At 41.0% G+C, this 12992-nt stretch overlaps 1 protein-coding gene across 8 annotated transcripts in view; it reads left to right on the forward strand.

Annotated features, from left to right (window-relative positions):
- LOC137618056 ((E3-independent) E2 ubiquitin-conjugating enzyme UBE2O) overlaps positions 1–12992 on the forward strand; it is a 286319-nt gene that overhangs the window by 205386 nt on the left and 67941 nt on the right. For 6 of the 8 annotated variants that reach the window (XM_068348010.1, XM_068348011.1, XM_068348015.1 and 3 more), the window contains 2 exons: positions 2090–2119; positions 3457–3616. In XM_068348010.1, coding sequence (XP_068204111.1) covers positions 2090–2119; positions 3457–3616 — 190 coding nt within the window. The remainder of the gene's footprint in view (positions 1–2089; positions 2120–3456; positions 3617–12992) is intronic. The other 2 variants (XM_068348013.1, XM_068348017.1) reach the window with 1 other exon arrangement.

Consider the following 12992-nt stretch of genomic DNA (forward strand, 5'->3'; position numbering starts at 1 on the left):
ATCTTTAGACATTTCCAATGTTTGCCATGGTTTGGCAGGTGATAAAGAAGTTTGGGAACTCTGCAAACAGCAGGAAGATGTTAATAGTCCCTTTCAGGCTACAAAAGGAATGGTTCACAAATCTGTGGCCTCTGTTGTTGGATTCTCCAAGAAGATTACCGTACAAAGCCAATCTGCTCAGACAACCAATTTCATCTAAACCCATCCATGCAACAGCTAACCACATGAAGACTATCCACTTTATTCTCAGAAACAAAGGGTTTTCACAGCCCCCTTGAGTATATATTCTAGGTTTTAAAAGACAGTTAACCAATAATTTATATCAAAGAGAATGGAATGTTTCATTTGATTGGTGCAAAGCTAGAAGTGTGTCAATGACTAGGACTAGCTTAAACATTATCTAAAAGATTCCTGGTTTGCTTATTGAGATTTCCATGCCCTATGGTGGCTGCTGGTGATGTCTAATTACTCTTTAGTTCAATTCATTAATAATTCTCTTTATCTATGAGAATGTGGGGATTAATTAAGTATATAATTAAAAGTATCATTTATGGACAATGTATGGTCCAGTATTTTAGATAGCTTAGAATACAATCTGGTGTCCCATATTTCAAAAGTATTTTGAGACACTTTGTTAGAAGGAACCGTATAAGATGAGTAGAATATTAACCATAGTGTACTACATTGATTTATAAATGACCTATCTCTTTCCTTTACTGGTGTCCACCTCCATCGGTGTGTGGGAGTTGGGAATATGAACATCAGGGGAGATTCATAGAAATAAACAGAATATTGATAAGAATTTTTCTTATTTCTATACTCACCTGATGTTCATATACAGTACATGCCAACCCTCCTATCCACTGATTGGTGTCAAGAGGGTAGGGAATAATTTTGTCTTCCAAACTCAAATAACAAAGAAAGACTGGCACGTCACTACTTGACTTCTTATCATTAACCTCTATAATGTTTAATTACTGTACTAAAGGTATGTGATAATTGAAGAGAAAGAAAATGAGAAATTTTTTAAATTTCTAAATATTTTACTGATCAATATCGATCAAACCGAGCTTCTAGAGAAGGAGCAATGTGAACATCAGCCGAGTATGGAAATAACATATTTTATCATTAAAATTTCATTTGTTTTTTTGCTTGATGTACATAGGATATAGTTCAAGATTGGCTAGGAATGTCCTCTTGTACTTTTATGGCTAGGTATGTCTTCTTGTGCTTTTAAATGGGTTTTATGCCAAACTTTGTGGGTTGCTTGTTATTAGGACACAGACTGTCATAGCCTTGTGCCATGTGTAGGGGCAATAATTTGAATTGAGAAAAGATGTATGAAATGCTCCAATTGTTCAGATAAAAAATTGGTGTCTAAGAAAGTGCGCTATAAAAACGATAGGTGTAAGGAAAAAGAAGGAAGTAGTGTTTCAGGGTAAAATTAAGACTAGGCTAATACTCCTTTGTCTCTTACTTCTAGCCTCGTGAGGTCTAGTCAGGAGGTAGAGCTTAGTATTCAAGTACCATTTGAGAATTTGGATGTAAATGTGCTAATTGATGGGCTTGGATCACAATTGGCCTCTTGTATGGAACAATTTTCTTAATTCTATCAAATCATCCTTTGGTATTCCTAATTCATCTCTTACTATTTCATTAGACTACCTATTCTAATATATACTGCATATTCTCCCTTTTACTGGTTTAATAATTTGAGGAAATAATTATTAAGTATCTGCATTGGCAAGTAATGTTGTTATTTAGAAAAAGTGTTCTTTGAAGCGCCAGTTGTAGTTTGGTAGGGAACTTTGAATTTCAAGGTGGAAGCTGTTTAGCTTATGTTGTTCATTATCCTAACAATCTGTAAGGAGAATTATATAGCTTGGGTTATTCTTCATATTACAATTTCTCTTATTAATGAGTTGTAGGTCATAGAAAAGGAAAGGTTTACTTTTGATTCATTCCATGGTAAAAGCAATTATGGAATGGTTTTAGAATTGTAAGGTCGTATTTATTGAAATTTTTTTTATTTAAATGTTTAAGCTTATAAGTGCCTGTATTATAATTTTTATCATTTTCTCACCTCCAGAAATATGGTGGTCAGCTATGTGACTCACAGGTAAGATTCATTGAAATAAGCAGAATTTTATAATAAAGTTATTAATTTGATACCTGGGAGTCACATAATTTCTCTCCCCCTCCTTTCCAATTACATTGATATGATAGTTATTACAAGTCTTTTAATGACTGGTGGAATGAGTAAGGGGGAATTGAGTGTTTGCTAAGGTCTATCAGGCATGGTTTCTGCCCTGCTGTATAAGTACAGTAATTCATTGGTTGGTCTCCTAGAGGGGAAGGGTGTAGTGGTTGAGAGAGCATTTTTTTTTATTTTGTTTCAGGGCAGAGAAGTTCACACAATAATATTAGCTATGTGACTCCCAGGTAAGTATCTAAGTAATAAATACCATTATCAAAATTCTGTTTATTTCTGTAAGTAATATAATCCAAGCAAGAAAATTACAGGAAGCATTGAACAATCAACATTGAGCACTGTATCCCATGTCATTGTTACATATAAATTTCTTTATATTGGCTGGATAATGAATGTTTACTAAGTATGATTTGTTTACAGGTATACTGAATTTTAGGGGGAAAAATATCAGTGAATCCCTTATAGCTTAATCAACACAGGATCATAATGGAATAATAAAGCTATCTCTCTCTCTCTCTCTCTCTCTCTCTCTCTCTCTCTCTCTCTCTCTCTCTCTCTCTCTCTCTCTCTCTCTCTCTCAAAATGTAGGTATACTCTGTTAAAATCACACACAAATCATTTAATTTCTGGCAGCAATGGGTGAAATAGAACATTTTGTTTATGTAGGTCTTCAAATACTGCTTAGTAATGTCACCTAACAAAACATTGAAACTGCCTTCATCCAACAAGAATAAAATTTATACATCTGACATGTACTGTTACCAACCATACAGGGCTAGATATTTGACATGAGCTTTTAAAGGAGAAAAAAGATATTGAATTTCAGGTATGTCTGAATTAACTAAGAAGTGTATAAAGAACAGGAGTTGGATTATTTGAACGCTTTCTAGAAATGTGTATAGAAATAAAACTATTTTCTTAGCTCTGCTTTATTGGTTATTTTGCGTCTAAAATTTTCTGATTATTATATTCTCTCTCTCTCTCTCTCTCTCTCTCTCTCTCTCTCTCTCTCTCTCTCTCTCTCTCTCTCTCTCTCTCTCTCTCTCTCTCTCTCTCTCTCTCTCTCTCATTATTTTATTAAACACCTGGGATACTCTGTTATAATTGAGTTATGTATCTGTGATTACAACAGTAAATGATCCTAAATATCAGAATATTTGTTATATTTTATTCCTAATGTTCTGTTATATTATTCGACAAAATATCTAGACATTGGATTTTCATAATTTGATTAATATTTTCAGACCACAGCTATTGAGTGAACAAGAAGTTAGTGTATATGATCTTCGTGACCACCCAGATTTCCGTTATCGTCCAGGCTCGGTTGTTATACGAGTTGCAAACTTTGAGGAAAATCAGACTTGCTCAACTGGTCAGGTGCTTGATAACTTTCCCTCTGGAGAAGTGAGTAGTGACAGTTTTATAGTTCAAGTATGTTTTAGGAATTTTCATCTTTTAGATAGATTCCCAATACTGTACAGTATGACCAAATAACAAAGAATTTTCTAAAATATGAGGCATCAAAAAGGGATTTTGACGAAGGAAAAATCTATTTCTGTGCTCGACCTGTGTCGCCCAGTGAAATGCTCCTTATAGCACCATTTCTAAGGCATAAATATTGCTAAATATACCAGAGAAAAAAGGATGCATGGAATGCCTGGAATTAACCCAGCTCGCTCACGTGTATGAGTGTCGGTATAGTTACTGGGGCGTGATAGAACCACGACCATAGGTCCCTCACCTGTTAGACCTCTCCTTCATCAACATCCCCTGGAACTACGAGGTGCCGACCTACACCCGACTGCTGCCTTCTACTACGACTATCTTCCCCTCACCCCTACACCTCCCCACCCCCCTACATTCATTCCTCCTTAGCACCAGTGAAGGTTCAGACGTGTTTTTCATTGCTCTGTGTTGTGAGTTTTTGGAAACAATTGAGTCACTCTATGCTTGAAAATTGTTTGTTTTGCTGTATGTCAATGGGTGTGGATTACCTTTCTTCATTTTGTTTGTACAGTTAGTGAAAACCAAGTATAATATGATTGAAGGGGGTTCTAACCAGTTCTGGTCAGTTAAAAATCTGACATATAGCAAATTAGCTAAAAATGTAAAAACACATTCTCAAACACCCAAAGGATATGTGGATATGTGTACTGTATTTTTGAGAAATCGATGTTAGATATGAAATGAGCGCAAATGATATGGGAGTTACCAAAGCAAGTAAAAAGCCTTGCTCTAGAAAATTCCATAAACCACTTAGTAGACTCTTTAATAACCTTAGATATATACTTGTCAATAAAAGTAAGTTACTGATGACCACAACATTTTGCTCATCATGTTGTGTCCAGGAAGTGAGGAGAGCACTAGATGAAACGAGAGTAGGAAAAGCATCTGGTATGGATGGTGTGAAAGCTGAGATGTTGAAGGAAGGGGGTGTGACTGTACTTGAATGGTTGGTGAGATTGTTTAGTATGTGTTTTGTGTTGTCAATGGTACCAGTAGATTGGGTTTGTGCATGTATTGTACCACTATATAAGGGTAAGGGAGATGTGCATGAGTGTTGTAATTCAAGAGGTATTAGTTTGTTGAGTGTAGTTGGAAAAGTGTTTGGTAGAGTAATGATTAATAGGATTAAGGATAAAACAGAGAATGCAATCTTGGAAGTACAGGGTGGTTTTAGAAGAGGTAGGGGTTGTATGAATCAGATTTTTACAGTTAGGCAGATATGCGAGAAATATTTAGCAAAAGGTAAGGAGGTGTATGTTGCGTTTATGGATCTGGAGAAAGCATATGATAAGAGTTGATAGGGAAGCAATGTGGAATGTGATGAGGTTATAAGGAGTTGGTGGAAGGTTGTTGCAAGCAGTGAAAAGTTTCTACAAAGGTAGTAAAGCATGTATTAGAATAGGAAATGAAGTGAGTGATTGGTTTCCAGTGAGAGTGGGGCTGAGACAGGGATGTGTGATGTCGCCGTGGTTGTTTAACTTGTATGTTGATGGAGTGGTGAGAGAGGTGAATGCTCGAGTGCTTGGACGAGGATTAAAACTGGTAGGCGAGAATGATCATGAATGGGAGGTAAATCAGTTGTTGTTTGCGGATGATACTGTACTGGTAGAAGACACAGAAGAGAAGCTTGACCGACTAGTGACAGAATTTGGAAGGGTGTGTGAGAGAAGGAAGTTGAGAGTTAATGTGGGTAAGAGTAAGGTTATGAGATGTACGAGAAGGGAAGGTGATGCAAGGTTGAATGTCATGTTGAATGGAGAGTTACTTGAGGAGGTGGATCAGTTTAAGTACTTGGGGTCTGTTGTTGCAGCAAATGGTGGAGGGGAAGCAGATGTACGTCAGAGAGTGAATGAAGGTTGCAAAGTGTTGGGGGCAGTTAAGGGAGTAGTAAAAAATAGAGGGTTGGGCATGAATGTAAAGAGAGTTCTATATGAATGAAAGTGATGGAGAGACAGAAATTGAATGTGTTTGAGATGAAGTGTCTAAGGAGTATGGCTGGTGTATCTCGAGTAGATAGGGTTAGGAACGAAGTGGTGAGGGTGAGAACGGGTGTAAGAAATGAGTTAGCAGCTAAAGTGGATATGAATGTGTTGAGGTGGTTTGGCCATGTTGAGAGAATGGAAAATGGCTGTCTGCTAAAGAAGGTGATGAATGCAAGAGTTGATGGGAGAAGTACAAGGGGAAGGCCAAGGTTTGGGTGGATGGATGGTGTGAAGGAAGCTCTGGGTGATAGGAGGATAGATGTGAGAGACGCAAGAGAGCGTGCTAGAAATAGGAATGAATGGCGAGCGATTGTGACGCAGTTCCGGTAGGCCCTGCTGCTTCCTCCGGTGCCTTAGATGACCGCGGAGGTAGCAGCAGTAGGGGATTCAGCATTATGAAGCTTCATCTGTGGTGGATAATGTGGGAGGTTGGGCTGTGGCACTCTAGCAGTACCAGCTGAACTCGGCTGAGTCCCTGGTTAGGCTGGAGGAGCATAGAGAGTAGAGGTCCCCTTTTTGTTTTGTTTCATTGTTGATGTCGGCTACCCCCCAAAATTGGGGGAAGTGCCCTTGGTATATGTATGTAGTACATTACACCAATTTTTTTATTCTACACTGTCCACCCCCAAGAGTACTGTACATATTATAAGGCGGTACATCTTATTTACTGTACTGTACCAGAAAATATGATTAACTACATCTTTGTTTGGTAACCTCCTTCTTATAGGAACCAGTTTCATGCAGTACATGTAATATACATTTTATTGTAAAACTGCATCATGATGAAAGCCATATAAACTAATAAACTAAGGATTTTAATCATAAATTTTTTTTTTTTTTATGTTCTAAAGTTTGCATCATCCACCTTATAACCTAAGAAGAAGTCTTATAATCTGACAGAAATTATTGTGCTGAACCTGGAATAGCCCAAATTATATTTGATTTTAATGACTTTTTTTTTGGTTCTGAATCATAGCAAATTTTAAATTTTCAATATTTAACTTAGCCGGTGATTATATAGCTGCAACTCTGTTGCCCGACAGACAACTCTACGGTAAAAACTCGCCAGCGATCGCTACACAGGTTGCGGGTGTGCCCAACAACGCCATCTGTCGTCCAGATACCCAGTACTCAATGTAAACAAAGACTCAATTTTCTCTCTGTCGAGCTATCGACAAGACGTACTTACTCGCTATTGCTAAACTGGAGTTTTTTCACAACTAATTGGTGAAGTACTTTATTCTAGTTTTGAGCTTTCGCTATGCAGGTGTTTTATCTTCATCTTAAATCTTGAACTCGTTTTGGATAGATTTAATTATGGTGACAAAGAGAGTATGGACTTTCTTTCACTTTTAAATGGCCGACCCTTCCCTTAGACGGAAGTGTGTTTAGGCTTTTAGTAATTATCTTATCACGTTATAGATTTTCCTCTATATATTTTATATCTCTCCGCCTTTATTAGGCCTCTTCGATTAACTTTCCATTTATTATAAACATATAAAAATAATTTTAATGTTTTGTTTATATAGACCTTTCCTGAGAGTAGGCGGTCCTAACTTGGAAACCGAAGTTAATCAACGTTGAGCCCTTTATATCGTAATTAGCTTTTAAAGAGCTAAGGATTTAAAACTTTTTAAATGTAATATTTTATGAAAGAATTTCTTTGATAGTCTTCGTACTGTTTTCAAAGATGAACTAACGTTTAGTTTATTTATGCTACGCAGTTGTTGACGTTCAGGACGTTCAACATGCGCTCTATCGTTACGATAGAGAGAGAGTGTATCACGGTTTCACTTTGCAGTAAGAGTAAATCGATTCTGACGTTTTGTTCATTCTTTCTTAGCTTAAATGTTTTAAATTCTATTTTAAAGGAACTTTTTATTTGAAAAACCTTTCAGTTTTTTCCTTTAGTCAAATAACATGTTTTTTTTTGACGAAATATAATTGGGCTCTTCTCTTAGGTGCGAAATCAAGAGAGAAAGAGAGAGAGAGATAGAGACGGAGGGGGAGAGAGGAGAGAAAACGTTCCGTTCAAGCGGGTAACGTTGTTCTCGAGTTACTCTCGTCCCTAGTCTCTGTACGGGGAGGAAGGATAAAACGTTTTTAGTTTTTTATTCTCGTCCCCAGGCTATGTGCGGTGAGAGATTGAAAACGTAGTTTATATGAACTAGTGTTTAGTCTCTTTCCCAGCCACTGATTTTTTTTATCTTAAAATATGTTTTCTGTTTTTTGCTGGTATTAATGAGCTTGCATTATACGACTGATTTCGCAATTACTACCTTTTAATGAAGGGTAGAATTGCGTGTTTCAGGTAGAAATCAGTAAAAGTTTCGATTTCAGTGAAATAAGTGCAAAACAGAAAATCGAAGTGATAAAGTGATATGCGCAAAGTGTTACAGTGTTGCGTCCGAGGGTTCGTCTGTTCGTGCCTGTCGTTCACCTAGTCCGGGACCTCTTGCATGCTCCCAAGCCCATGGGAGAAGTAATGTCAAACGACTTATGGGTTCGAGAGGCCTTGATCAACGAACAGACGTTTTCCCTCTATGGTATCGGGTGTATCTTACCAAGATCTCCCCTACCATAAGACGAGAGAGACGTTGTTTCTCCTCGTCATCCGAAGGCTTTTCGCATAAGAAACCTGTCACAAGGTTTCGAAGCCCTTAAGCGAAAGTCAGTCCTTTCAGGACAGGTCCAGCGTCCTGGTTACAACCATTAGGACAGCACTGACCCTATGCAGTCATCGGATAACTGCTCGCCGCCTAACAAAAGCGTAACACAGACTCCGAGAGTCTTTTTTTGTTGGCAAAGTGTTGCGGTCACAGACGTTACCCTCGTCTCTTACCACAACCATTTCCGTTGATCCTTAATGGGTTGTATGGCAAGACATGCAGTATATGCTTGCCTTCCTTATGGAAGACTATTCTGCCGATTAGTCCGTTGAGTCTAGCCGTTTATCTCATCGATATCCTGGCTTTCAGCCAACCTAACGTTCCTTTGTGCTTACTGTTGACGTTGGCGTAGCTTAGTCACGTCAGTCAGGTTGTTTAGAACCACACTCGATGCGGTCTCGTGTGGTTTTTCAGCCGCATTTGGACGTTAGGCCACTTGCTGATGCTCCTGTTGACGTTCAAGACGTTCACTAACAATCGGAGTTGACTTGTTTTGACGCTGTGCGTCAACCTCCGCATTCTAGAGTTGTTTTGACTGCTCAGTCTAGGCAGTCAAAGCAGTCTCGAGTGGACGCTGTGCGTCCTCACGCACCTGTTGTGGTTGACAGTTCAGTTGTTGACAGTTCACAGACTGTCAAGCAGTTACATGACGTTGCGTTCTGGTCCGCTACTAATGCACCAGTGAGTGTGGACTCTGCTTGTAAAGCATTGCCACCACGGTAGGTCTCTCCCTTGCTTGAGACTCAGCTTTTATCGGACAAGGTTCCTGTTGATGAGGAAGTTGCTGTTCCCCCTCCTACTGATATTCCCTTGAGGACTCTGTCAGATGGAGAGGAGCCTAAAGCTGCTTAGCCTCCTATGGACTTTAATTAAATCATGATGATTTTTTTAAGGATCTTCGTCCGGATCTTTTTGTAACTGCTGCTCCTCGTTCGCCTAAACGTCAGAGCTTACACTAGGCCTAGCTACTTCGAAGCTGTTGTTTTTAAGCTAGTGCTCTCTCGCTCTCCTAGAGAGCTTTACGTTGGCTAGGCGACTGGTTTTTCACCAGGAGGAGTTTGGGGGATACAGCCTTTGCTTTCCCTTCTTTTAAACTGGTTTATAGAGCGAGAGTCTGATATGACACGAGAGAAGTTCTTGGCTTGGGAGTTCATGCCTCTGCCCAGATAGACTTCTCAATTCTCGTAGACTCTCCCTGGCGCCTGGCCAGGAGACGCTCCAAGTTGTTTACAGTTCAACTTCACAGCTGTTTTCGAGCCTTTGAAGTTTTGCTGTACAATTATGTCATGCATAACAAGGCTTTCAGGGATGGTAGGCGGTACCGCCTCAAGTCGCTAACCCCGTCTGTTGCCACACCTGCTCCCGTAGACCCTAAATGGGCTTTGCTGCAAGACATGCAGTCCAAGCTTGCGTCCTTGATAGAGGACTTTAATGCGGAGAAGGTTGCTACCGAACCTTCTGGCCAACAACCTTCCAACCGGTCGGTTGTGCGCCCTGTTGACGCTGAGGTAACCTACTCGCATCTGCCAGTTGAGGTGGTTCCTCCACCGATGCGACCCAGTGTGGGTTGCCAGCCGCACGTTGACGTTAAGCGACGCTCGGAGGTGGTTGTTGACGTTCAGGACGTTCAACAACCAGCAGAGGTGACTTGTTTTGACGCAGTGCGTCAACCTCAGCAACCCGGTAAGGTGTTGACTGCACAACCCAGACGGTCTAGACAGTCTCGGGTTGACGCTGTGCTTCCTCGCGCACCCATGGTTGTTGACAGTTCACAGACTGTGCAGCAGTTTCATGATGTTGCGTCCGGCTCCGTCACGCATCCACCAGTGCGACCGGACTCAGCGAGCCAGACGTTGCCCACTCCGTTGCCGTTTCCTCATCAGTTTTCGGATGAGGAACCCTCTGATGAGGACGTTGCTGAACAACAAGACGATCAGCCCCCAGAATAGATCAAGCCCTGCTATCCATCCAGAAGATGCTGAAGAAGGAACGCTGCTCAGTCAGGCTGTGGATGAGTCTGGTAGGGACGCTGTCATCCGTGGAACAATTTGTGTCACTAGGAAGACTACACCTCCGTCCTCTTCAATACCATCTAGCTTTTCACTGGAAAAAGGACAAGACGCTAGAAGCGGTCTCGATCCCGGTTTCCGAAAAGATAAAGTCTTGTCTGACTTGGTGGAAGGACAATATCAACCTAAGAGAGGGTCTTCCCCTGGCTGTTCAGACTCCCAACCACGTTCTCTTCTCGGACGCATCGGACGTGGGCTGGGGCGCGACACTAGACGGTCGGGAATGCTCAGTACTGTGGAACTCGAGTCAGAGGAGCATGCATATCAACTGCAAGGAGCTGTTGGCAGTACATCTGGCCTTGAAAAGCTTCAAGTCTCTCCTTCGAGGCAAAGTGGTGGAAGTTAACTCGGACATCACCACGGCCTTGGCGTACATCTCCAAACAAGGAGGTACCCACTCACTGACGTTGTACGAGATCGCAAGGGACCTGCTCATCTGGTCAAAAGGTCAAGACATCTCCCTAGTAACGAGGTTCATCCAAGGCGACTTGAACGTCATAGCAGATTGTCTCAGTCGGAAAGGGCAAGTAATTCCAACCGAATGGACCCTCCACAAGGATGTGTGCAAGAGACTTTGGGCCACTTGGGGTAAAACCATCCATAGATCTCTTTGCAACCTCGCTGACCAAGAGGCTTCCAATCTATTGCTCTCCAGTCCCGGACCCAGCAGCAATACATATAGATGCTTTCCTCCTAGATTGGTCACATCTGGATCTCTACGCATTCCCACCGTTCAAGATTGTCAACAAGGTACTGCAGAAGTTCGCCTCTCACGAAGGGACAAGGTTGACGTTAGTTGCTTCCCTCTGGCCCGCGAGAGAATGGTTCACCGAGATACTTCGATGGTTAGTAGATGTTCCCAGTAGTCTTCCTCTAAGGGTAGACCTTCTACGTCAGCCATACGTAAAGAAGGTACTCCAAAGCCTCCACGCTCTTCGTCTGACTGCCTTCAGACTATCGAAAGACTCTCGAGAGCTAGAGGCTTTTCGAAGGAAGCAGCCAGTGCGATTGCTAGAGCAAGGAGAGCTTCTTCCATTAGAGTCTACCAATCGAAGTGGGAAGTCTTCCGAGACTGGTGCAAGTCAGTTTCTGTATCCTCGACCAGTACCTCTGTAGCTCAAATAGCTGTTTTTCTCTTATACCTGAGAAAAGGACGATCCCTTTCAGCTCCCACTATCAAGGGCTACAGAAGCATGTTGGCATCGGTCTTCCGGCATAGAGGCTTAGATCTTTCCAAACATAAAGATCTGCAAGACCTCCTTAAGTCTTTTGAGACCACCAAGGAGCGTCGTTTGGCTACCCCTGGATGGAATTTAGACGTGGTACTAAGATTCTTCATGTCAGACAGGTTGGAGCCGTTACAATCAGCCTCCCTGAAAGATCTCACTCTTAAGACTCTTTTCCTGGTATGCTTAGCCTCGGCTAAAAGAGTCAGTGAGATTCATGCCTTCAGCAAGAACATAGGATTTTCGTCAGAAAAAGCCACTTGTTCGCTACAACTTGGTTTTCTAGCCAAAAATGAGCTGCCTTCTCGGCCTTGGCCTAAATCTTTCGATATCCCCAGCTTATCGGAGATCGTAGGCAATGAACTAGAAAGAGTCTTATGCCCTGTTAGAGCTCTTAAGTTCTATTTAAAGCGTACTAAACCTTTACAAGGCCAATCTGAAGCTTTATGGTGTTCAGTTAAGAAACCATCATTGCCTTTGTCAAAGAATGCTTGGTCAGACTTTATCAGATTGTTAATACGAGAAGCTCATTCACATCTGAGTGAGGAAGACCGAACTTTGCTTAAGGTGAAGACGCACGAAGTTAGAGTGGTAACAACTTCCGTGGCCTTTAAGCAAAATATATCTCTGCAAAGTATAATGGACGCAACCTATTGGAGAAGCAAGTCAGTGTTCGCGTCATTTTACTTGAAAGATGTCCAGTCTCTTTACAAGAACTGCTACACACTGGGACCATTCGTAGCAGCGAGTGCAGTAGTGGGTGAGGGCTCAACCACTACAATTCCCTAATTCCATACCCTTTTAATCTTTCTCTTGAAATGTTTTTATTGTTGTTTTTTGGGTTGTCCGGAAGGCTAAGAAGCCTTTCGCATCCTGGTTGATTTGGTGGGTGGTCAAAGTCATTTCTTGAGAGCGCCTAGATTAGGGGTTTTGATGAGGTCCTGTTGTATGGGTTGCAACCCTTGATACTTCAGATCCTAGGGGTCGATCAGCATCCTAAGAGGATCGCGAGGCTCCGTAAGGAAGACGTACTTAAAAGGCAGAGTAATTGTTCAAGTCGACTTCCTTACCAGGTACCTATTTATTTTGTTTTTGTTATTTTGATAACTTCTAAAATGAAATAAAAACTCTTAGCTCATAAAAGTGTAAACATATATTGCTGGTCTCTACCCACCCCCCTGGGTGTGAATCAGCTTTATAATCACCGGCTAAGTTAAATATTGAAAAATGTTATTTTGATAATAAAATAAATTTTTAAATATACTTACCCGGTGATTATAAATTTAAGGACCCTCCCTTCCTCCCCAATAGAGACGCAGTGGGACGAG

This window comes from Palaemon carinicauda, chromosome 24 (assembly GCF_036898095.1).
Source record: "Palaemon carinicauda isolate YSFRI2023 chromosome 24, ASM3689809v2, whole genome shotgun sequence".
In the NCBI taxonomy this organism is placed as follows: domain Eukaryota; kingdom Metazoa; phylum Arthropoda; class Malacostraca; order Decapoda; family Palaemonidae; genus Palaemon; species Palaemon carinicauda.